General features: G+C 39.3%; 1 protein-coding gene and 1 pseudogene across 1 annotated transcript; one reads left to right on the plus strand and one right to left on the minus strand.

Moving 5' to 3' along the window:
• Nucleotides 1-2,196: 2,196 nt before the first annotated feature.
• LOC133710500 (ABC transporter C family member 8-like) lies at nucleotides 2,197-6,470 on the minus strand (annotated as a pseudogene).
• Nucleotides 6,471-12,624: 6,154 nt separating this feature from the next.
• LOC133712503 (jacalin-related lectin 3-like) lies at nucleotides 12,625-14,238 on the plus strand. The gene is made up of 4 exons (XM_062138613.1): nucleotides 12,625-12,721; nucleotides 12,952-13,179; nucleotides 13,286-13,325; nucleotides 13,552-14,238. Exons 1-4 carry the CDS (start codon nucleotides 12,701-12,703, stop codon nucleotides 14,055-14,057), a joined length of 795 nt encoding a protein of 264 aa, XP_061994597.1. The 5' UTR covers nucleotides 12,625-12,700; the 3' UTR covers nucleotides 14,058-14,238.
• The last annotated feature ends 13,127 nt before the right edge of the window (nucleotides 14,239-27,365 follow it).

The raw sequence follows: 27,365 nt of genomic DNA on the forward strand, positions 1-27,365 counted from the left end.
GAAGGAGATAGGCCTTGACCTTGGCTGCGATTTTTCATCTCCGCCTGTGCAGGTAACTGTAATATCTTTATCGATTTGAAATCGATTTGTGTAGTTGTGCTATTGTGAAGTTTGTGTTTGTTTTTTTCTTATATTTTTTTTACACAAGTTTGTATTTGTTTTATGCATAGACGATTTCCAATTAACATTCTCAACATTGGAAACCGCTTGCAAGAACTTCTTTATGGTTGTTAACTATTGGAGCTTGAATGATAATAATCCTTGTTCTTCACTGTGCTTAATATGTTGTACACACTACAAAACTAAAATTTTATGTTATGTCTCTCTATTGATGTAGTTGTATGAGCTCTTGGGCTGTCTGGGTTATAACTCATTCCGTTCAAGTGTTTGTCTTGTGTTTTCATGTTATGCAGAATATCTGTCTTGTACAAGTGCATTTGAAGAGAGACAAAGAGTTGGTTATTCAAATCACTAACAGTTTCAAATATAGACATGGTGTTTTGATTGAATTTTGATTACATGCCAAAAGTATTATGTTGGCCACACCTAAGATTGAAGCTGAATGACGAATACTTTGACAGAAATGATTTGAAAATCATATTTTCATTGATTCAGACTAGAACCAGAAGATCACAGTTCACTAGCCATCACCACCTAAATTCAGTGCAACAAAGTCCAGTTTTATTATATATCTTATTCTCTGATAAGTTGAATTCTTGTTTTTTCTTTTTGAAAATTGAATTATTGATCTTGATACTTGTTGGTGCATAACAACAGGTCAGTCCAGACCTCTATGGTGACAGCAACACGATGTCAATATACTTGTCTGGAAGGTAAAATCATATTAGTTGCTACTTCCAGTTAGGTTTTTATTTTTAGGACTGCAACTTGGTGAGGCACAAGAAGTTGTTATGGGTTATTTAGTACTATGGACTGAACCCTTGCTTTTAGGACAACTTGGTGAGGCACAAGGAAGTTATTATGGGTTTAGTTCAGTTCATATAGGGCTGTGAGTCTTGTGACAATGAGTTACAATCTTGTAGAGTAGGTGAAAGAAATGAATGTAAAGTAGTGTAGGAAATGGATTCTCCTTTACTTGTAAGCAAATTTTATATGATGTACAATGATTATATAAATGAAGTTTATTTTACTAACAAAAATATAGAATCAAGAAATAATAAATAAATTGTGAATTTTTTATTATTAATTTTTTTTTAATTTTTTCAAACATCATTTACGGCGTGCATGATATGTGTGCAGTAAATGTAACTCTCATTTACGGCATACATTTAACTCATTTACGACGCATATTATAACTCATTTACGGCGTGCATAGTAAGTGTGCCGTAAATGCACCTCTCTTTTACGGCCCACTTTTAGCTCATTTACGACGCACGCTGAGACTCATTTACAGCGCACATAATGTGTGCCGTAAATGATAGTTGTCTTTTACGGCATGTCCATTTACGGCCTGCATTTGTGGGCCGTAAAATGTCATTTACGGCGCACATTGTGGGCCGTAAAAGACCTTTTTTCTGGTAGTGTTATGGTAGTACAAATCTGCTAATTAACTTGTGTAATACAGAAGATCATGACAACTCAGATTCCAACTCATGGAGGATTTCTTTCCTCAATACTCCCCCTCAAGTTGGAGTGTATGTTAATTACACCCAACTTGTTCAAAAGTGCTGAAAATTGCTTCGAACCCAATGGCTTAGTGAATAAATCAGCTGGCTACTCTTGTGTTCGAACGTGCATGGTTTTAACAAGTCCTCTATGTACTTTTTCTCGTACAACATGGCAATCAATCTCAATATCACTACACCAAAAATGGTCTTTTACTGCCCACAATGTGTGCCGTAAAAGGGTATTTACGGCGCACAAAAGCAGGCTGTAAATGCCGGAGCCGTAAATGACGTACCACATTTACGGCACACTAAAATGCGCCGTTAAAGTGCATCCAAGAACGCCATCAAAGTGATATCGGAAATGTCACTCATGTTATTTACGGCACATGTTGCACGCCGTAAAAGACTTTCTATTTAAGGCGTATAATGTGTGCCGTAAAAGAGTGATTGAGTTCCTATTTAAGGCGCAGCTTGCACGCCGTAAATAAGGTTTTTTTTAATAAAAAAAAAAATTATATTTTTACCAATTTGACATTTGTATCACCATATCCATATGAGAAATTAGATGTAAGAGAAACATTTCAATCAGATTATCGGTATAAGTAATTTCATTTACAAAATGACAATTAAAAATGTACAAGTAGCAGTAGTCATTACATCAATCAAGTAGAGTATGTTATCACGAACTGTCCCACTTTGAAGTGATCGACAATTGCAAACCTGAGATAGTTGGGCTTCTACTTCCAAAGATGCAGCTCCCCTTTTAATCTCTTCATCCAGCTTCTTGGAATGTCCATACATAGAATAGTAACTGCAACATGCATTGAGAAGTGAGTGTTTCGTTCTTTCACAAGTGCAAAACAGAAGAAATGATAGACATTGCAGAAGCAAATCCAGAAAGACTAAAAGCCAATTAAAATGCATATCTACACAATACACATACTGATATAGATTTTTTTTTTTTTTAATCAATTCAAAGTTCTTGTTCTGCACAAATCAAATGGTTTAGTTTGGGCTTGCCTAGAGAATAAAGTAAGAAAACTATTAATGTGAGGTCTAGTCCTCCACTACGACCACAAAACCAACATGTATAACCTTCATCATCACCAGAAAGCAAATCAAAAGTATAAATCAAACATACCTCTCAATCCATTATGTGTACTGCACCAGCAATCCAAACAAATAAGCAAAGCCAAAACAGAGCACCAACTTACTGAAAGCCAAACTAAATCCTAAAAAACTTCATGTCTAATACAACTTATAAATTTTGGGACTTGCTTAAGCCTCTCAAGGTATATAGTGAAAATTTCTGCTTTAATTAAATAAATGATTTACTGTCACAATGCACATACATTTTAACAAATGCAACTACCCTACACAGATTTTGCAGACACACACAAACACATCGAATCACACAAGCCAACTTGATTTAGTAAATAAAAGTTTAGTACTTTAACTCTTCTTATTATATTACATACCAGCTAGCTGTTATTTCCCAAATAATGGTATTTTCTTCAATTCTGAGATAAAAAGCAACACTGAATTATAAGTATTGAAGATGGATTTTACCTAACAAAGCAGCAAACTTCAGAACACCAATGCCACAGAACACCAACCCTACTTGTCAGTCCAAAAAGTAAGAGAAATAACCTTTGATATTCCAATAGCAGAGTGAATTTTACTATAGACTAGTTTTGTTCCCAACACATGCAAAGGCCATAATATTGCAGCAACAATCCTTGCCCCCATCCAATCAACTAGTGAAGCACAATATCAAGGCTGCTTCTAGTTCCTTGTCAAATATGTCCCCTGTGAACCACATTGAAATCATCCAATGCAATAAGTTTGGGTGGGAAACCAGCTGTTTCTTGTGAAATAGACAAAATAGTTTGGCAAGAGGATACAAAGTACGCAAGCATTAACCGAGTGAATATCATAAAAAAACACAAGACTCAAAGTGAGAATTGTTCAACGCAGCACGAGCACATATCCAAATATTTTTATGGTTTTAGTTTTATGTGCTTAAGATCACCCGTGAGAATAGAAAATAGCTTGATTTAAACAACACAAAAATGCATAGTAATTCAACCTCATAAATTCTCTTAAACTCCATGTATGCCAAACTGATCCTTAGGAATGAAAGTGCAATAAGCTTACGAGCTTTAGAACTTGTAGAAATCTGTTTCTGGATCCCCCTGCAAGAGAAAATAAATAATTTAAACCAAAAAAAAAAAAGGAGAGAGAGAGAAGAGCTCGGAGTGGATAATAGTGCAACACTTAAAGATCTGGATAAACAAACCCAAGCAGGGTTCATCACTTATTGCTACTATTACAGTATAAAGTTTCAGAATTGAAAACCAGTCATACAAGTGAGAAACAGATCAATAATACAAAAAAATAAATGAAAAGTTAGGTATGTCGTTCAGAATCTAGATAAGCTAGATACTGTTACTTAATATTCCAAAGGACTTAACTAAATGCAATAGAAATCCTTTTCATCAATAAAAAGCACAGCTGCAGTAGCACCAAAAGGAAGAGGGAGGAAAAAAAAAAAAAAAAAGCATACCTGTAAAGTGTCTCGTACACTAAAGGAACTGAAACGACATAATATGGACCTTGAACTAATCGTACCTTACAGTAGGAAAATCTTACCTTGAACTTGATAAGTTCATCCAAAAAATTTTTGTTCCATACAAATCGATGATTCCGGATTGAGTAACTTGTCCGCTCTCCATTACCTGGAAATGAAATTATACATGGAAAATGTTCATTTGTCTTTTATTTTTCTAACAAAATATTCATGTGATTTCATAAATAATACAAGTCAAGTCTTCATTAATCTCTAACAAAAGCCAAAGCATACCAGAATTTTGTCAACTTCTGACAGAAATTCTACTTGATGAGTCACAAGAATCACAGTCTTCTTTGCTAGAGCATCCATGACACAATCCTGCATAAGCCATTCATATTATGTGACCTGTTTTACAATAAGACTATGCCTCAAAATATCGCTGACTACATCTTTCTTACATGAAACAGAATTGCTGCAGTGTGTGCATCTACTGCACTGAATGGGTCATCTAGGAGGTAGATATCAGCATCACTATAGACAGCTCGAGCCAGCTGAATCCTTTGCTTTTGCCCTCCACTCATGTTAATTCCCCTCTGGCCTATTTCAGTAAGATCACCATGATCAAAACTATTTATGTCCTTACCAAAGCACAAGCTTTTATGATCTTCTCATATTTGTTCTTGTCCATTGGCTTCCCATAGAGTATGTTATCACGAACTATCCCACTTTGTATCCAAGAAGTTTGAGAAACATAGGCTATGGTTCCAAATACATCGACCTGTAAGCATAAAACAAGTAAGCAAATGAAACCACAAACACAAACCTAGTGCATGGCAAATAAAATTTATCATCTGTTTTTAGACTTACAGCTCCTGAAATTTTGGGCATCTCTCCAAGTATAGCAAATAAAAGTGATGATTTTCCAGCTCCAACTGGTCCACAAACTGCAATTTTCTGCTCACATTTTGCTTCTAGGTTCACTTCTTTCAGAGTTTGAATTGCTGATTCAGGATACCAACTGAAAATGCCTTTTTGTATTCTCAAGCTCTCATCTGAATTTGGTGATGGGAGCTTCCTTATCTCATCATCTTTCAACTCATCATCAAGCAAAAAAGCATTTAGCCGATCAAATGAGACCTTGACTTGGATCATTACTGAAAGAGCCTCTGGTATCATTCTCACAGGTTCTCCCATGCTCCTTAGTGAAGCTAAAACTGTGAATATAGTACTTGCATTCAGAGGGACACTTTTGAAAAGGATACACCCTAGAAAAACAACAGAAGAGATAATGGTTGGTGACATCCAGTAGAGTAAAGTTCCATAAGCCTTCCTAAATTGTCCCTCAGACAACCATTTGAATTCTCTTTCTCGAAGGGAATTAACCGAGTTTTTGAATTTCTCTTCCCAGGATTGTAACTTAATGATCTTCATACTGTTTAGGATCTCAGAAGTGGCTCTAAGCCTCTCATCTTGTGCCATCATGAACTGGGATTGACACTTCTGAAGTGCCTTTGCAAAAGGCACATTTAGAAGACCACAAATGAGGAGACGAATTAAACCAAAAATTTAGACTGACACTTCAAATTTGACAATCAAAACAGCACAACAAGAATAAAAATCCATGATTCAACTTACAAAAAAATAATAATAAGGACGAGAGTGACACCAAATCTGACGGAGCTAGTGGATTAACCAAAAATGGAGATCAAATATGAGTCAGTTCCAACTTTGTAATGGGTCTATGGCAGAACGAAAACCCAGAAATAGATTCAGATTCTAAGAAAAAGTCACATACCCAAAAGCCTCTCTTTTGAAATTGGTGATATTGCTAAGTGCAGCTCGATAATTGAGCCCCATCTCCTTCACAAACTTAGCGGCCCCAATATTGGATCTTTACAAAAGATCTAATCATAATTGGATATGAAATTAAGAAGAATAAACGACAACGATGATAACTGAGCAAGATTAAGTCAAAACAAACCGACGAAAACAAGATTGAAGAAAAGAGTAACAGCAGAGATGGACCTGGAGGGAAAGGAGGAAGCTCCGGCTGAGAGATGTGTGAAGGAAGAAGGTAGAGAAAACGAAGAGCTTAACCCAGTCCTTGGCGGTCTCCTTGGCGATCTCGAATTGTCGATGACGAAGAGAAAACTGAGAGGCCAGTGAAGAAAGAGAGAGCGAAAGGAAGAGAGAGAAACTGAAATGAGATAGGGTCGTGGACTGGAAGTGAGGCAGTGAGAAACGAGGGCTCGAGGCTGTGTTATGAAATGAAAAAAATAAAAATGAAAAGTGTAGAGGGAAAAGATGGAGGGAAATAAAAACTTTAGTGAAAATTTTTGGCCTTTTACTTTTACGGCACACATCAATGCATGCCATAAAAGACTAAATGAACAATGACATTAACGGCATGCATTACATGCACGCCGTAAAAGACTATATTAGAAAGGGTATTAACGGCCTGCGTGAAAATGCGCCGTAAATGTGTGTTTATTACGGCACGCATTAGATGCACGCCGTAAAAGACCATATCATAAAGGGAAAAACTCACAAACAGTACCTGAGCTATCGGCCACTAATAACTTTCGTACCTCAAGTTCAAAAAATATCAGATTGGTACCTGGACTTTTAACCCCGACCCAAGATACGTACCTAAGAACAATAAAACCGTTAACGGGGTTAACTTTTCAAGAGTAGAGTGGTCATTTCACTGTTCATCTTCTCCAAAGCCCTCTCTTATCTCATAATTTTTCTTCTTCTTCTTCTTCTTCACACATAAGTAAAAATGAGAATAAATTCTATTATGGCAATGGGTTTTTGGTTTGTGTTGGTTTTTGGTGAATGTCTGGGTATATATTTGATTTCCGCTGAACCAATTCTCTTTCCCTCTCTCTCGCTCATCAATGTGACTTCCTCGAAACGATTCGTTTGCTCTGCAAGAATGACGTCAAGCTCTAGTTCTCCATGTGTGAGTGTGTGACCACCGCTGGGGCTCCAAGACTCAGATCAAGAAATGGGGTAATGGCACAATCACCTACCGAATCCTCTACAAGGCTTTGAGACGGTGGAAGAATCTGATAAGGTTCTGGGGCCAAGGCGGTCAGGCCATGTCTCCGCCTTTGATTTTCTTCGAGTGAGGCCCTTCGTTCCTCACTGGGTCCCAAGTATCTCCGGCCAAGGACGGCAGCTACGGCGTTGTAAAGGCGCCGTTCTTGTGTATCAGCCTCTCGCCGGAGGGCCAGGTTGTTAACTTTCTTGACCCAGAAAGGCAAGCCGAGATTACGGTGGTGGTGTTAAACTCCGGTCAGCCCAATTTCTTGGATAAGGATTTGGGGTCGGTGAATTTGACCTTGATGGGGAAGACCCATTTTGTGGTGGACGAAGATATGAGCTTTGCCGCTGACAGAAATGGAGGTAGACCAAGTTCGAGTGCAGTGAGTATTGAAGGTGGGATTGGTGAGGATTTGATTGAATATGAAAAGACAGTTGGGTTGTCAGTGTGTGTGTCCAATAGTGTTGATTCATTTTTGTGTTGTAGATACATAATACCGCATTTGCAACTTGGAATTGAAGCAGTCTTTGTTTTAGCAGTTTTGTGGGTCAAGTTTGAATCTTTGCTCATACATTATGCAAAACTATTGTTGATCATAGGTTGATTATGAGGTAGATTAGGACAATGATGCCCATTTCAGTGCAAGTTATATTACGAAGAAGAAGAATAGTGTCATCTTCTTTAGAGAAGAATAGGTATGAAGAAGAAGAAGAAAAATTATGAGATTGCAGAGAGATTTGGAGAAGATGAACAGTGAAATGACCACTCTACCCTTGAAAAGTTAACCCCGTTAACGGTTTTACTATTCTTAGGTATGTATCTTGGGTCGAGGTTAAAAGTCCAGGTACCAATCTGATATTTTTTGAACTTGAGGTACGAAAGTTATTAGTGGCCGATAGCTCAGGTACTGTTTGTGAGTTTTTCCCTATCATAAAGGGTATTAACGGCCTGCGTGAAAATGCGCCGTAAATGTGTGCCTATTACGGCACGCATTAATGCACGCCGTAAAATGTGCGCGGTAAAAGAGTCATTTTCTTGTAGTGTATGTTTTGTACGCTCATGAAAGACGGGATTTGATGCGATATGAATTGCCGCTTGATTATCGCAGAAAAGCTTGACTGCATGTGCATGTTTGACATTCAAATCCCTTAACAAATTCCGAATCCATGTAATCTCACAGCATGTTGTTGCCATGGACCTATACTCCGCTTCTGCACTGGAGCGTGATACGGTTCCTTGCTTCTTGGTTTTCCAATAAATGGGTGCATTACCTAAGAAAATGCAATAGCCCGTAGTCGATCTCCTTGTGTCTTTGCAACGTGCCCAGTCTGCATCACAATACGCCTTGATCTCCAACTGACCAATAGAAGGCAAGAGGATTCCTTGTCCGGGAGTTTGCTTGACATACCTTAACACCTTGTAAGCGGCCTCTAGGTGAGGTTGTCGCTGTCTATCCATAAACTGACTTAGGATATGCACTGCATACACAAGGTCGGGTCTAGTGATTGTTAAATATATGAGTCTCCCAACTAATAGACGATATTGAGCTGCATCCTTCAACTCCACTCCTTCACCTTGCGTTAACACCAAGTTTTGATCAACAGGAAATTTGGACGGTTTGGCACCTAGAAAGCCTGCATCCTTAAGAACTTCTAGTGCATACTTCCGTTGGCACAAGGCAATGCCTTGTTTTGATCTCGCCACCTCTATGCCAAGAAAGTACCTCAATTGATCCATGTCCTTGAGCTTAAACCGACTTGCAAGAAACTGCTTTGTCGCTATGATATCTTGCAGATTATTTTCTGCCACTATAACATCATCAACATAAACGAGCAAGGCTGTGAATCTACCTTCAATATTTTGGACAAAGAGTGAATAATCGGACCAAGATTGACTGAATCCTCCTGCTTTGAGTGCGGCAGAAAGCTTTAAAAACCACTATCTTGATGCTTGCTTGAGGCCATACAAGGATTTGTGTAATTTCACTAATTTGTAGACCCTATTCTCCCCCTTTCGTCCGAAACCAGGAGACAACTGCCTGTAGACCTCTTCATATAAGTCGCCATTGAGGAAGGCGTTACTGAGTGTCGGATGAAAAAGGTGACGAAGGTGTAGGAGATGAGTCCGTGTCACTTGTGGAATTAGGAGGAATGTCAGCAGCGGAAGTTAAGGAAGGAGAATTAAGAGGTGATTCTGAGAGATTTGAGGAGAGTTACGTGTCATTGGAGGAAGGTGAGTTGGATAAGGAAGGAAAGGTGGTGTCGTCATTTATTGAGAATGGGTTGGATGAGGAAGGAAAAATAGGAGGATGTGATGGAGAATTAATAGGAGACGAAGGTGGAGAAGATACACGTTGATAAGGAAATTCATTCTCAAAGAAGATTACATCACGGGACACCAATATTTTCTGATCCTTCAAGCTATAGACTTTATACCCTTTTCGACCATGAGGATAACCTAGAAAGATACACTCAATGGAGCGTGGATCAAATTTGCTAGGTCGGATAGGATGAGTAGACACAAAACAACGACAACTGAAAACACGAAGGTGCGAGTAGGTTGGTGATTTGGAAAACAATTTTTCGAAAGGTGTTTTTCCTTGCAAAAGTGGTGTTGGTGTTCGATTGATCAAATATGCAGTAGTGAGGATAGCATCACCCCAAAAAGTTTTTGGCAAGTGTGACTGGAAAAGAAGTGCACGAGCAACGTTCAACAAGTGCCTGTGTTTTCGCTCGGCTACACCATTTTGTTGTGGCGTGTTGATGCAACTAGTCTGATGTAAAATGCCTTTGGAAGAATAAAAATCGATGCACTTAAATTCTGGACCATTGTCACTTCGAACAGTTTTTATTCTTTTACCAAATTGATTTTCGACTAAGTTGATAAAGTGAATAAGTAGAGCTCGTGCTTCTGATTTGTGATGCATGAGATAGACCCAATTAAGTGCTCCTAGAGTAATCATCTACGATGGTTAGGAAGTATTTTGCTCCAGAGAGAGAAGGGACGTGATAACCGCCCCATATATCCACATGAATTAAATCAAAGCAAGAATGACTAGATGAAATACTCAAAGGAAAAGGTCTTCTGGTTTGTTTAGCTAAAGGGCAAATGGAACAATGACTTGCATCACAAGATTTATTTTGTAAAAAGGGAAACAACGAAGATACTCTACTGGATGGGTGTCCGAGTCTTTGATGCCATACATCAGGTGTCTTGGTCTCCACCATATTGCATGTTCCTTTCCTTGGCATGTTGAGGCAGTATAGTCCCTCACTTTCAGCTCCCGTCCCAATCATCCTCCCCGATCGAAGGTCCTGTATAAAACAAACTTGTTTAATGAATATGGTGATGTAAAAGGAGTCAAAAGCAAGTTTGCTGATAGCTATATGAGATTCAGATGAAATAATGGGACACAAAGCACATTGTGAAGGAAAAAATGAGGAGAAAATCGAACGGTCCCCTATGTGAGAAACCGGCAACGTAGTACCATCAGGCAACCTTACTGTTCGATTGGATACGGGTTGGAATGATGTAAGGAATGTAAGGCTACAAACTATGTGATCACTAGCCCCACCATCTAGTATCCATGTCTCAGATTTATTATCTGGAGAGAGGGCAAAAGCTTTACCTGACAAGTTCTCATAGTTAGGGACAGTACCAACGAAATTGGCACAAGGCTGCTTGGAAGTCAACATCTCTAGTAACTGTTCGGATCTAAAAACAACACCTCACTTGCATGCCCATGCCACTATGCGTTTGTTGTAGATGTGTTTTTGTTTTGTGCTCTCTCTCTCTCTCTCTCTCTCTCTCTCTCTCTCGTCTCTCTCGTGTCTTTATCAGCCGTTTCATTACTTGAAGAAGAAGGAGATTCAAATGCCTATTTAAGAAGTATGAATAGAAAATAACTTACTGCTGGTGGTAATAAAATTGTGAGGACGGGGATGGGGATGAGGATGGGGAGGGGGCTGACGTTGGTCAATTGTCTAACTTCATTGCATTAGGGTTTTCCTTCTAATGGGTCAAGTGACTCAAACATTGGCGGACTTGGGGTTTCGTGGGTCAGATGGTTTTTTAGGAGTAACGTGGTTTCAATACAACGTATCGCTTCTCATTACTGGGCTTGTTTCATAAAGGATATTATTTTTTCATATTCGATCTTTTCCTTGTCTCATGAACTTGAGAGCTCTCTCTTCAGATATGGTAGCGTGGTCTAGCCACAAAAAATTCAATAATTAGGGGCTAAAGGTGACCTATTGGTAAGTTATAATTTCAACATTTTAAAGGTCATGGGTTCGATTCTCAATATATGACATATATATGTAAGGGTGGGGTGGGCTAAGAGTTTTTTTTTTTTTTTTAAATTTGATTACACATGCACTAAAATCATATGCAGATATATATAAACGTGATCTACAAGAACGTATTGACCCGTTTCCTTTTCATTTTGGAACAAATGCTGGATGCTTAGTTTTTTCTTCAACACGTAAGCTTATTAGTTACTTGTTTTGTTCTCTTAAGTTTTCTCCATCATTTCATCATTCTAAAAATCCTACTCAAGAAGTAGAATAACAATTTTTCTACTTCAGCACCCTTATTCCATCCTTCCCAAAGAAGGAAACAATAGTGGCAATGCAACCTTTTGCGAACATGTTGAGGCTACATATATATATCGATTTATAAATTCCATTAAGTGCACTCCACTTCCTCTTCCTGAGGTGGTGATTTGACATCAGTTTCACATCTGAAATGTAATTTTGTTTGCCCTTCTCCACATGACAGTCATTGAGAAACCTGGGTTCAGATGCAGTGGCAGCAGTGCTAACATTTGCAGACCTCTTCTTCTCTCAGTATATGTGGTCTATTGAGTGCATATATATGTGGAAGAATCCAAGTTGAATTCACATTTTATGGTTAAGGGTATTTACAAAAAATTATGAAGGTGTATGAAGGTGTAATTAGCATATTGAGTATTTGAATGAGCAAGTTGGAGGTCTAATAAATAAGGAGATTCAAACATCTTTTAAACTACTTTAATTAGAATTTTACTTAAAAATAACTAACATTGCTAAAGATGTTCAGATTGCATTAAGTATAAAGCTAGCAACCTCACTAAGAGAGTAAATAATAAGAATCTATGCACTGAATATTAATTGATTGAATGGTTATAATAATAGGGAATTTGAACAATTTCATCCTTTTCTTTTGAATAGAATCAATTCGTGTGACCCATATCAATTGTGGAAATTGAACAAATACATTTTACCAGATTCTTCAACCTACTACAGTTCCAAGACTGGTCTATTCTTTAATCTTGATCCACATGCATCTGTCTATAGCATTTGTCTATATATCTATCCCGATCAAACCCTTTAATTAATTTAGGCTCATATATAAGTTGTTCTCCATAGTCAGTGCGCAATTCAAACCCAATACTGTACAAGGTCTCCTTCCATGTCGTCTAGTCCCAACCAGGTAACTGCATGCATACACATTTATATTGATTCCTGTGCACTATCGATGCTTTATTTAACTGTTTTTTTCTTCTTTTAGGACTAGAGTGTAGCAATTTTCATGTGTTTTGTTCTTTCTGCATGCAGCATGTATAGAATCTTTAATTTGTTCGAGTCCAGTTCATTATACCTCTATCCCTAGATATATACAACCCACTAATTATATATGTTAATGGTGTATGCATGCCACAGAGTTTTAAGCAGTCCGATGAAACAAAACCCTTAAAGCTTGGGCCGTTCGGATCTGAAAACGGAGGGGAAAGTTTTGATGATGGAGTTCACTCAACGGTCAGGCAGTTGGTGATATCTACAAACGATCAGGCTTCGAGAATTGTCTCCATCCAGATTGAATATGACGACAACGGGAGCTCTTTTTTATCAGACAAGCATGGTAAAGAAGACAATTACTATACTTATACGGTGTGTCCAGTCTACACCTCAACATATATACATATCTCCTTGAACGTTTCAATCACCAAATCATAGGTTAATTAACGTAATCAATTACGTCTCTTAATTACTGCAGATCAGGCTTGACTATCCGTACGAATTTTTGACTTCAGTTCATGGAAAATATGTTAAGCTTTGGCGCTTCTCTTAATTACTGCAAGTGGCTTAGTGGTTCTTGCCTAGTTGGGTGTGCTCCCCAACCTAGGTTCGAACCCCGAAGCTGTCAAAGTGGCGAGGCACTGTGCTGCAATGCACAGTTGGAGCATTTCACATGCGCCGAAGGGGTTTATCTTGGGCATAGGAAGCCTTTGGGTTCCCCTTGACAAAGTCAAAAAAAAAAAAATGGAAAATATGTTAAGCTTTGGCGCTTCCCAACCTATATCTGCTCCCTTACTTTTAGGAGCAACAGGAAAACTTACGGACCATATGGAGATGAAGGAAGCCTGGGAAAGTATTTTTCAATCCAAGCGCCTGGGAAAATGATTGTTGGCTTTCATGGTAGGACTTCCATGTTCATGAATCTCCGAGCACTAGGAGCTTACCTAAAGCCTGTCGATCATAATCTGAATGAAACATACAACCCCTCTAAACATCTCGATGATAAAGGATCTTCCATGGTGCCGGCATCACTAGATCCAGCAAATCCTCTACTTCCAGCTACATATCCTTTTCAAACCAAGCTCATAAAGAAACACGAAGATGAAGGTGATAAACATATATCATGCATAATTTCAGGTAATGAAGTTAGCGGAAACGAGGGCAACCGCAGTGGAGGGTTCGCAGTTGGAAACAAGTATATTAATACTTACTACTATTATTCAGAAAAGTTCAAGGCAACGTACAATTGAAAATGACTAATCTTTGTATTACGTTATACAACATGAATGGTTGGATTAAAAAATTATAAAGTTATTATGCGTTAATCGTAAGAGATGGTGAATATGCTTATTTGCCCAATGGGTGAACCTAAGAATTGTTTTTTTCAATGATCTTGATATTGAAAGCATACGAAATATATAAAATCTTATACACTTTTAATTTCTCCTTCATACTGCACCCCTCTCTCTCTCTCACATACTCGCTCTATGACTCCACATATCTTTCTCTCTCTCTCTACAGTTCTCTCCTCAGCATGATTCCTGCAGCATAATCTTTCACTCATCTGCCATACCTTTCGGTTAGCTGTCTATATGCAAGGAACTGCCGCCTTCATTTGTCAGTCTCTTTGTAAGGTGAAGATCCAAACTCCTCAAACTAGCATATCGATATCGAACTGGTTCTTGACCAAATTCACGTCGTTGGGAAAGCCAGAATTGTGTCTTCCTTGCTGCATTTGTCGCCAGCGGTTGGAACCCAAATGGTATTGGACCCGAATTGCAACGACCGATAGCATATCAGTTCAGTATGGTTCCAAATCTCAAAATTAACAAATGGGTGCAGCTAATGAAAAGAGGATATTTAGCTGAATGAATTATGTATTCAATCACGTAACAAAGATATATACAGATTACAAGAGAGAGAGTTCCTATTCTACAAGAAAGTTATCTCTACAATTAAGGAGAATCAATCACTACATTCAAGGAGAGAATAAGGCAGCAGATAACTATTCTAAACTACTTTCCTATTATACAAGATACACAATATTTACTTTCCTAACACTCCCCCTCAAGTTGGAGAGTGGATGTCGCGAACTCCCAACTTGCGAATTATAGGAATGAAGTCTTCTTTTCGCAATGCTTTAGTAAGAACATCAGCTAACTGATGTGAAGAACTCACAAACTTTGTAACCACAGAGCCATCTTGAATTTTATCTCTGATGTAATGACAATCCATTTCAATGTGTCTCGTCCTTTCATGAAAAACAGGATTAGCAGCAATATGCAGCGCTGCCTTATTATCACAGTATAGTAGAGCAGGTTTTGATTGTAATACACCCAAATCTTGGAGAAGAAATCCCAACCAAGTCAGTTCACAGCAAGCCCCCGTCATTGCTCTATACTCTGCCTCTGCTGAAGAAAGAGAGACGGTCTTCTGCCGCTTTGATCTCCATGAAACCAAAGAGGGTCCAAGAAAGACACAATAACCTGTAGTAGACCTTCTAGTAATCGGGCAACCTGCCCAATCGGAATCACAATAAGCTCGCAACTTGAGATCACTTTCTGAAGAAAAAAATAAACCCTGACCAGGTGCATTCTTAAGATATCGCACAACACGAAGAGCACTTTCCATATGACATTTTCTAGGTTCATGCATGAACCTGCTCAAAACGTGAACTGGATAGGTAATATCAGGTCGCGAAACTGTAAGGTAGATTAACCTTCCAACCAGCCTCCTGTATCGAGATGGATCCTTGAGCAACTCACTTTTATCAGACAATTTCAACCCACGCTCCATGGGTGTATCAATTGGAGCTGCACCTAACAATCCGGCATCTTTAATGATCTCTAGAGCTTATTTCCGCTGGGAAATAAAGATCCCATGGGCAGAAGGTGATACTTCAATGCCAAGAAAATATTTCAAGTTCCCAAGGTCTTTAATACGAAATTGACTGTGCAGAAACTTTTTAAGTGCAGAAATACTAGCAGAGTCATTCCCAGTAATTAGAATATCATCAACATATATCAGAAGAACAGTAAAAGACTTGCCTTGTTTTCTTGTGAATAAAGAATAGTCTGCTTTTGATTGAACATAGCCAACTGATTGCATAGCAACTGAAAACTTGGCGAACCACTGACGAGATGCTTGCTTTAGTCCGTACAAAGACTTGTGAAGGCGACAAACCAAGTGTTCCTCCGCCTGTCGCCGAAGACCCGGAGGAGGTATCATGTAGATTTCTTCTGGAAGATCCCCATGCAAGAAGGCATTGTTGACGTCTAACTGAGACAGGGGCCATCGGCGAGCAGCAGCCAAAGCAATTAAGCAGCGAACTGTTATGATCTTGGCAGTAGGAGAAAAAGTGTCCTGATAATCAACACCTTCCATCTGGGTAAAACCTTTGGCCACCAAACGAGCCTTATAACGCTCGATGGAACCATCAGAACGATGTTTGATCTTGTAAACCCATCGACAACCAATGGGCTTCTTGCCAGCGGGAAGACGTGTGAGAGTCCATGTGCCATTAGCATGGAGAGCCTCTAACTCGGAGCGCATAGCCTCTTGCCACTCAGGATGGGGAGCGGCGTCAGCATAGCAACTGGGCTCAAAAGCTTGACTAATCTGAGCAATGAAAGATTGATGCCCAGGTGTACATCGAGCATATGTGACATAATTAGATAAGGGATAGCGGGTACCTTTGGTTGGACCAGGAAACAAGGAGAACGACTGATCGGAAGTAGGCAGCGTTACCTGAGAGCAAACATAATCTCGAAGTTTTGGGGGCGGAGCGGTGGTGCGAGTGGAGCGACGGAGATGTGCCTCGGGTGGTGGAGGAAAGATGGGTGCGGTTGGAGCAATGGGTACTGACGGCGGTGATTCAATCGGAGGGGAGGAAGTGGAGGTTGGGCTGTGGTTGGATGGGGATGCGATTGGATCAGGCCGGAGATCGAGTGATGTGGAGCTGAGATTCGGAGAGGATGGGCGAAGGCTGAGATCGAGGGACGAGGTGGCCGGAGGCGAAGCAAGTGGGAATGGAGAAGAAGGATCGGATGTGATCGGAGAGGAAGAAGGAGGAGCGGCGTCAATGGGAGACGACGCAATGGGGTTGGTACGAGAGATGTGACGCGATGAGGTTGGACGCGTTGGTGACTGGGAAGAATAAGTCTGGTCAATATCGAGGACTGGAGAAGGAATTGGGCCAGTGGGCTGAGTTGGGTGGGATAAAGATAGTGGGCTGTTCGTAGACTCTGTGGGTGCATAAGGAAAGATGGTCTCATGGAACACAACGTCGCGACTTGTGAAAATTTTTCGAGTTGCAAGATCATACAGTTTGTATGCTTTCTGACCTACTGGGTAACCTATGAAAATGCAACGAATGGCACGAGGAGAAAATTTGTTGGTAACGTGGGTGTTGGTGGCAAAACTCAAACATCCAAAAATTCGAAGATGAGAAAAAGAAGGAGGTTTATTATAAAGACGTTCAAATGGAGTTTGAAAAGAGAGAATAGGTGTTGGAAGACGATTAATGATGTGTACAGCGGTGAGAACACATTCACCCCAAAAATGAGGTGGTAGATGAGCATGAAATTTGAGTGCCCGCGCGACTTGCAAAATATGACGGTGCTTGCGTTCCACTACGCCATTTTGTTAAGGCGTGTGGACGCAGGAATGTTGAAACACGACGCCATTGTCCTTGAAAAAGGTTTGGAGAGAAACAAATTCTCCACCATTGTCACTACGAAAAGTTTTTAATATGAGAGGAAAAATGAGTTGTGACAAAGGCAAAAAAATGTTTTAAAAGCGATTGTGTCTCATCTTTATGTCGCATGAGGAAAACCCAAGTAAATCTTGTATAATCATCCACAATAGTAAGGAAATAGTGAGCACTAGAAAGGGAAGGGTGTTTGTAACGACCCCAAATGTCACAATGAATAATATCAAAAGGTCTTACAGAGGAAATTGAACTAACACCAAAAGGAAGACGACTTTGCTTTGCCAAAGGACAGACATGACAAGCATTATTATGATTGACAGAGAAATTTAAAAAATGTTTGGCAATAAAATTTAAACGAGAGGAAGAGACATGGCCTAGACGGTGGTGCCAAAGATCTGTGGACGAGATAGTGAGGTTGCAGGAGGGTGGCTTGGTGAAGGTGGTATGTGAGTTGGGCAATCTTTTCTCCGTCGCCAATACCACCAAGTAATAAAGGCCATTATGCTGCTTACCCAAACCAATCGTCCTCCTCGAAGCCAGATCCTGCAAGATACACCAATAAGGAAAAAAAGTCACGGAGCAATTTAAGCCTTTTGTCAAGCGACTAACTGACATCAAATCAACCTTAAATGTAGGAACACAAAGCACATCTCGCAAATAATAAATAGAATTTAAAGGCAAGGATCCTTTAGCAGTTATGGGTGCTCTCTGTCCACTTGCTAATAATACCGGCGGTAAGGGATGATTTTTGTTTCCATGAATAAGCAGTTTTGAAGAGGAAACAATGTGATCCGTCGCGCCGCTGTCAATGATCCAACGACGTGAGGAAAATTTTGACAAACCTGGTTTAGTGGTCGCTGCATTAACTTGAGTACTAGCACCTTCATTCTCTTTGACACTCAAAAAGCTCAAAAGTTGTTGGAGTTGTGCTTCTGTAATCCCTGATACAACTGATTTCCCTTCATCTTTAATCATGCTTTCAGAAACTTGGTTTGTTGAAGAAGAATGGCCACGGCCTCCATCATTTTTGGAACGATTAGATCTGCCCTTTGGATGACCTGGTGGATACCCAATCAATTGGTAACAAGTGTCAACATAGTGTCCCATTTCTTTACAGTAAGTGCACTGAGGTCGACCCTTGGAAGAGCCAAAACGCCTCCTATCTTGATGAACATTGAAAGATTGATCAGATCGCTCAGCTTTTCCTTGTCTAGCAGAGTGATTAGGCCTGCTATTTCTAACAGCCATTGCAGCACTAGAATTTGTGGATGCTTGAGTAGCACTGAGAAGTCTCTGCTTTTCTTCTTGACAAACAGCTGAATAAGCTTGACGGACTGAAGGGAGAGGATTCATCAGGAGGATCTGTCCACGAGTGGCACTGTAGGATTCATTCAACCCCATTAGGAACTGCAACAATTTTTGCCGATCTTGTTGTGTTGCACAAGTACAAGAGGAAGCATCGGCATATGAGGCTAATTCATCCCACAAACTCTTCAACTTTGTGTAGTAGGCTGAGACAGAAAGTTGTTCTTGTCGGTGATAAGCAATCTCTCGCTGAATTTCAAAGATGCGAGGAGCATTGCTTTGAGAGAAACGCTCACGAAGGTCTTCCCAAACCTCATGAGCAGTAGTGTAGTAGATGACACTATCAGAGATTTCTGGATTAATGGAGTTGACGATCCACGAATGCTTTATGTCATTACATCGAGACCACGTAGCATAATCATTTGGATGAGTCTCTGCCGAAGGTGCCTTGATGGTACCATTGACGAAGCCGAGCTTGTTCTTGGCATTCAGGGCAATGGTCATTGCTCTTAGCCAAGTTGAATAATTGTCTCCATTCAATGGTTTGGAAATTAAAACCAAACCTGGATGATCTGAATGGTGGATGAAAAAGGGATTGGAAACATCAATGGTGGATGCATCCGAGGAAGAAGGTTTCTTATCATCAACCATGATGGCCAAACGTTAGAAAATTGCTACACGAGAAGGTAGGGTGTGGCAGCTATGGAGTCAGGATTTTTAGTCCTGCTCTGATACCATGAAAAGAGGATATTTGGCTGAATGAATTATGTATTCAATCACGTAACAAAGATATATACAGATTACAAGAGAGAGAGTTCCTATTCTACAAGAAAGTTATCTCTACAATTAAGGAGAATCAATCACTACATTCAAGGAGAGAATAAGGCAGCAGATAACTATTCTAAACTACTTTCCTATTATACAAGATACACAATATTTACTTTCCTAACAGCTAATGCCACTATACTATATCATATACTTAGTTCACCCTACTTTTACAAATTTAGTTCAATATTTCGATTATATTTCCTTACTAACCTTAGATAGAATGAAAAAAAAAAAAAAAAAAAATCAATATATGCACTCTGCAAGAGTACCATGAGCAGTGCAATGTACTGCTGCACCTCCCTTGTCCGGCGATCCTTGCCTCAATTGCCGCTACCACCACACCGCTCAACCTAGCCGCCATCATTCTTTTCCATAAGTCGCTAGTCGTATGAGAACACCAGTTCTCTTAGTATGAGGGAACCCCCGGCCCTCCAACCAATGGGAGCAACATATATAAGTAATCCATTACTTGACTCTACAAACCAGTCCCTTAGAAGATACAAGAAACTTAATTTTTTGACTTTGTCAAGCGGAACCCAAAGGCTTCATAGGCCCAAGATAAATCCCTTCGGCGCATGTGAAATGCTCCAACTTTGCATTGCAGCATAGTGCCTGGCCACTTTGACAGCTTTGGGGTTCAAACCTAGGTTGGGGAGCACACCCAACTTTGCAAGAACCACTAGGCCACTTGCAGTGGTTTACAAGAAACTTAATTAGTAGTGGCATAAATGTTGAGATTGTTAATCAAATGGTGGAGCGGTGGTGATATATATTAGTCTCTACAGAGTTTGCATCTCTTCCTTTATTATTATTTTTTTTTTTGTAGCATTGGAATTTTGGGCTGGGTGACAAAGTTTACATGTAGGGTGAACTTAGTATATAGTAGGGTGGGAATAGCAGCACCTTTAACAATAATGATTCATCCTTACTTAGTTGTCCACTTATAACCTTTAAGGATCCGAATCAGTTTATACATAAGTCTCAGTGTCTAAAAAGCCCTAAAGGGTGAAAATTTTAGCGACACGTACGTACAAACTTCTTTATACGTAGTTAGTAGTTTGGGGGTGACAACTAAACAGACTATGATGCTTCTTGCTAGTGGGTGTTGGATGCGGCTTTAGGTCTTAGTGCTAGGGTTGGTTTTGCGGTGGTAGCAGGACACAAGATACTAAACTCTAGAGTTTTGGACTATCATGGTCACTTGAGCCTGCTTAGATCAAGGCTTGCTTCATTATTATTTATGCCTCTGTTTGTGATTTTAGTTTGGTTTTATTTTAGTTTTCCTTTAATGCTCTGAAATAGGGGGGGACTCAGAATTTGATCTTGTCACGCCCCTGATTTTTAACATAAATAAAAATCGATATATAATCCCATAATTATACATACGTGATCGTTCAGTCATCAATATCAAAAACCTGGAAACTTTTTCCCTTAACTACCCACATATTGATGCCCTGAACCCATTATGTCAATATTGACCCGCTCCTCAGAGTCATATATATACATAAGCTTACGAATTAAATTGTCAACAACAAAGTAAAACGTAAATGCTCCTCAGAGCTTACTACAACGGAAGTCCAAATAACGGTAAAGTCACAAAATTGGCTTCCTACCGTTTAGCTGCAAGCCAACTTCAGCCACGATTATCCTGACCTGCAGGATTAACCCCTACACCGTTTGAATGGTGCACCGGGTTATCACACAACAAACCCGGTAAGCTTTTGCAAGCCCGTATGAGTAACTCAAAACAACTCACCCCAAAATCACGGGATGAACCCCGCACTTTTCAATTGAGAAACCAAACACGTTCGATCTCATAAAATAAGAAATAATGGAGAATAACTCACACTTTAATTTCCTTCAAAATCGAAATAAAAGAAAGCAACTTAAACCTTGGTTTCTTTCAAATCGAACATAGAAAACAACTCACCCTTTGATTTCTATCAATCGTACCAAAACGTACCATAGAAAAACAACTCATACTTGAATTCTATCAATCGTACCAAAACGTACCAAATCGTACCAAGTCGTTAATAAGGAAAACAACTTGCACCTTGTCCCCTTAAGAACCGTTAATAAGGAAGCAACTCACACTTTGTTCCCTAAAAACACGTAATGTCATGAGTTATCAATAACCAATTCCCGTTACCCCATGAATTACCTATATGGCAGACAGACTAGAGCTCTAACTGAAACGTAACCACTCGTCCGGCCAAAGACGTGATTACCTGATATTCTGCCCAAGGTCATAGACCTTCGTTCCTCGGGCCGCACAGTCCCTTGGAGCAAATCATTATGCAGTCGCGCTGGACTCAAAATCATTACACAAACCTCAACGCTTTTGAAAACAATCGAAATCAACATTTCCATAATCATTGTTTTCCGAAAAGCCACAAAACAATAAAAAGCATCATTTCATGCATATTGTTTTCATACACAAATCTCAACGTTTTTAAAAACAAATCGAATCAACAATTCCAAGTCATTTGTTTTCCAAAAGCCACAACCCAAAACAATAAAACGCATCATTCATGCCTATTGTTTTCCTCAATCCACAAACCACCAAAACACCTATATTTCACGTAAATATATATATACGTAGTCATCCGCTCTGGAATGCCTACTAATACCAACTATAGTTTGCAGTTACTAAATAACTCTCAAAATAAAGGTATTCCGTTCGCAAATGAACCTTGTGAGATTACTCACCTCGAAACTCCCGCTGCGTCTTCAACCACGAACAAAGCAACCAATTCACAAAACAACCGTCCAAAATACTTCTTCAAGTACCTAATCACATACGGTTTCCACTTAGTAACAATTCACAAACGATTTAAGTCCGAAACCTATTGTTTTGAACTAAAATCCCCAAAGTGGCGCTAATCGAGGCGAAACCACATCCAAGACCTCCCAAGGTCTCCGGAACACTTCCACGATTGATGTGTCCAAACCACAAGTCGATCGGATACTCAAATCCTCACGGATTGAATAAATTCACCGATATGAAACGATAAAAATCATAACAAATTCATTCGAACTCCAAAACCTCCATATTATATATCGAAACACTCGTATCAACGAGTAGAAGACAGATAATACCAGAAACAGTACCATACATGGCCGGAACACCGCCGGAACGCCTCCACAGACGGAGGCGCACCGCCGGCGGCCAAAACTCATTATTTCACAAAACTCCCAACATCAAAAAGCTTCATCTAAGCATGCTTGTAAAATCTCATAACTAGCTCGAAGTCAGAAAACAACCATAAGGGATCGAAAACTACCTCACAAGCCGTGAACAGTAATCCAAACTGAGTTGATCGAGTTTTCACGTGAATTCTTCCAAACATCCACCACAGATCGCACAAGGAGGCTGCTGCGAACTCCCCAGGCCAAGGTTGAAGCGCCGCCGACGTTGGAAGCCGGAAAACCAATCGGGTCCAAAAACACCCAACTGCACCGCCTTGCAGCGCCGCCGTGGAGGAGAATATATCGGAGCTAGAGGACACCAGAGGGACGACCAGACGGAGGAGACGATCCCATCTGGAAAGTTTCGTCGCCGGAGACAGCCGCAGTTCGCAGGAAAAGCCGGGTCGGGTCGGCCGGGTCCGGGTCGGGTCAGTCGGATTACTTCGATAGTGACGGTGTCAACCGAGAGAGAAAAATGGCTTCCGGAAAAGGAAAGTGGGAATTATGAAAATAATTTCTGATTTTCTCTATTTATACTAAAACGGAAACTTCTTCCGATAGCCATATCTTTCTCATAAGATTTCCGATTCCTGCGTTCCGCATGTCCACAAACTCATATCGACGCGCTCTACAAAAATTCAAACTTCACACGACCCCCTAAACTGTGAAATTCGAATAATTATACGGACGAAAACCATTCCACTTCACATACGACTTACGAATAAAGCACAACAACAAATATTCGTACAATAGGTCCATTATTAACTACTAAAATTAAATAACAGAAAATCCAGGTCATCACAGATCTAAGATGGGGCATTCACAAGTTAAAATAAAACTTAAATAAATTTATTAAAATTAAAAAAATTAACCATACTGCTTTATCGTAGAACCATAAAGAGTCAAGGCAATGGCATAATTTTTTTTGTTTGGTGTTGTAATTAGTCGAGATAAAATAGTAGTACAAACTTTGTTGTCAAAACTCAAAAGTACAATAGTAATGTCAAATAAATTAAAAAAATATAAAATAACCCCAAACTTTGAATGTGTAAATTGAACCAACGACTTAATTGGTATTACCTGTAAGACTAACCACTACACTAAATTTGCGGTATAAAATATTACAATTAAGTTTTTTTTTTTTTTTTTTTTTTTTTTGAGTAATGCCACAGGGGCGAAGTAATATATTCATCACAAGCCAGAATAGGCCGTTACATACCCTTCCGCTGTCATTTAAGGACATAGACAGATAAGAAATTAGTGGTAGTACCCACAAGTGGTACGTACATATAGTCCTACTCATTATACATTCAATACGTAGAACTAGCGGATATCCTCCTTCGGTACTACTCCAGAGACGCTAGAGAGACATTCGGTGCACATCAGTGCTTAGGTTCCTAAATACAAGGAATTTATTGTAAAAGACAAGCTAAAACATAGTAAAGACCAAGGGAAAACCCTAGCCCAAAATAGCAGGCCCAAAGCATCCAAAGGAATAGCCCAAACTCCAGAGCCCATCAAGCTGGTCTGGCCCCAGCCCATCACCCTCGACGACAGGTCGTACGCCACAAGGTCAGCCCTCCTGACGACACGTCACACTCCACAAGCCTAGCAATACAATTTGACCCCCTCAGCCACGACCCGGGCCGCTCCGATCTACGCCTCCACAAACCGCCACGCCTCACGTCACCATAGCTCACACCATAATCATGCCACTATAACTCGCGCCGACCTGAATCATGCCGTCCGGAATCCCAATAGTTTTGATCAGCACACCCACGCCGCTGGTTGAGATGCAGCCAAAAACAAGCCAAGTCGTTCGGAAACATCTGAAGCGCAACCATCCATGAACAACTTCGGACCAAATCGGATCAGATACCCGTCCGGCAGAAAACCCAAGACGACGGCAAGGCCGGAGCCAGCACCGGTCGGGGAGCCGCCGGACGAGATTGAATAGTGAAGCGGAAAAAGACCGGTCTTAGGGTTTTTGGGTCTTAGGGAGAAAAAAGTTTAGTTATGATATACAATTAAGTTATTTTAGTAAAACAAAAAGGTAGAAAAATATAAATGCAAACAAAAAAGGTGGTTGACAATTGAAGGGCTTTCACCAATTACACGTGTATTATACGGATATCATTTAAAGCAAATTACCAGAAATTACAATTGTAATTAATTATTTACCATCCGCAAAGCCCAGTGGCTGTATTCCCATGCGGATCCTTAAAGCCCATGCGGGCGTTTTCTTTCTTTTTTATTAGTTTTTCTGTTAGATAAGAATTGACATAAACACCCCTCTACTATTATTAACAATATCAGATCCAGATATGTCCTATGCTTCATTCAGAGAGAGAGAGAGTGATCAGACCAAAAAATGAGAGACAAAGTGAGGGATTGGTTAGGATTTCAGAATCTTATATAGAGTGAGATTAGTTATGCAATTATAACGATATTTGTAATTATTTGATCGGAATCGATTTCTTTTGCGTGCTCATTTCAACTAAAGAGATAGACCTCTCTCTATCTCTGAGAAATTTGGAAATCAAAGTCCTTCCAATTGCACATCTTGGGCTCTAGCATATGTGATTATTCTTGTGAGTTAAGGTTGCCGTTCATCAAGTATTCAGTCACCATCTCATAGAGGAATTGATACAAAGTTCATGGTAATTGTGTTCTAATTTAGTTTGTATATGATAAATATACATTGACACTAAACTCAATTCCTGACATGGTTATATACATGATGCATAGTGATTATAAATGATTATATCCATTCATGCATTATAAACTCAATCTTTATGGAGTATGATTTGCGGATTGTTTGTTACTAAAAGTCACTAATAATAGTGAATTTGTCTTTCATTGAGATACCCACTTCACTTTACGGTGGATTTCTCCCATGGAATGAAAATGAATCTAATCCATATTGTTAGTGATAGAGTTACAATTGTATTTTGAAAAAATATGTCTTAGCACGTCAATAACAATATTTATTTGCTAGTGATTGACGTCACTAACAATCTTTCTTGGGCAATGAAAAATGTTCCTATTGTGTTGTTGAAGATGCAACTATTCATTTTCCACTGAGTGTCAATAGATTTTTTTTTTGTTACTAAATATCAAAGCAATCTTCTAGCAGTAAAATACGTTCTTCATGTGTTAGTGATGATGCAAATGTCTGAATACTATTGACTGTCAGTGAAATATCTATTAGCTACTAAGATTCAGTAGCAATATTTATTTGCTATTGAGGGTTAGTATGATATCTATTTGTTACTGAGGGTGAATAACAATCTTCTTTAATTTTGCACTAACAAATATTCGTTTTTTTTAGGTGATGATGCAAATACCTTTATGCTATTGACTATCATTGAATTATCTATTTGCTATTAAGATTCAGTAGCAATATCTATTTGATACTAGATATTGCTACTGAGGGTCAGTAATGATACCCATTTGTTATTGAGAGTAAATAGCAATCTTTTTTTGCAACAAAAGATGTTCCGGTTATGTTAGTGATGATGCAAATATGTAAGTGGTATTGACTATCAGTGAAATATCTATTGCTACTAAGATTTAGTAGCGATATATATTTGCTACTGTGGGTCAGTAACGATATTTATTTGTTACTGAGGGTCAATAGGATTATATTTTTGCTACTTATCCAAGTAATTTGCTGTTATTTATAACGAGATTTCAGCCATTAGAATTGAGCGGAAAAATATGGAAACTCTTGATCTCTATAGGTTAATGGGGAAGAAAGCTGATCAGGAAATGAAGATCGAACTTACAGCTTCAGAATCTCATTTTTTGTAGTCATATGATATTAGTGTTTTCTTAGTCTAGTTGAGCCAAATATTCTGTAACCTATTATTTTTGTATTGAGAGAAATGAGTAGAAATATTGATAATCAATAGCTTTTCAAGAGTTCTTCTTAATAATTGCAAGCTGAAATTGGTCTAATGTTTCAAAATTGGTGGAGCATATATGACAACCAAATTTTGATAATGCGAACTCTGAGTTGGTTTGTAATTCAGTGGCAGTTTTGTGATTTTTTCTCACTTCAATGTTGAGCGGTAATTTTGTAATTTTCTTCAATAGACATTAGTGGGGCTTAGCTTTGCTCGAATTACAGAAGACCGCATGGTCTTTAGCTCGGCTTCCTTTGCGCCTGGGTATTGGAACGGGACAGTTTACCTTAGATTTACCAATCTCTCTATTATTTATCAACGTGTATGGTCTAAGACTATTAGTTTTAATGTGGTGAACTTTGTTTTTTGGTGGATTTACTATTAAAATACAAACATAGTACAAGGCTGGAATCATAGTACAAACATAACAGATAACACGAGATAGCTAGAATGACTTATCTACGACCCCAAATAGTAAAAGGCAGGAATCGTAATTACATTCATTGCCATAAGGTAACATTAATAATGTATATGCTTGAATTTTGAGGGGAGATGATGATCGGGCCCGACGGGCCGTATGGATCAGCTGAAGGGGAACCTTTTGAAGATGGTATTCA

This window comes from Rosa rugosa, chromosome 5 (genome assembly GCF_958449725.1).
Source record: "Rosa rugosa chromosome 5, drRosRugo1.1, whole genome shotgun sequence".
Classification (NCBI taxonomy): domain Eukaryota; kingdom Viridiplantae; phylum Streptophyta; class Magnoliopsida; order Rosales; family Rosaceae; genus Rosa; species Rosa rugosa.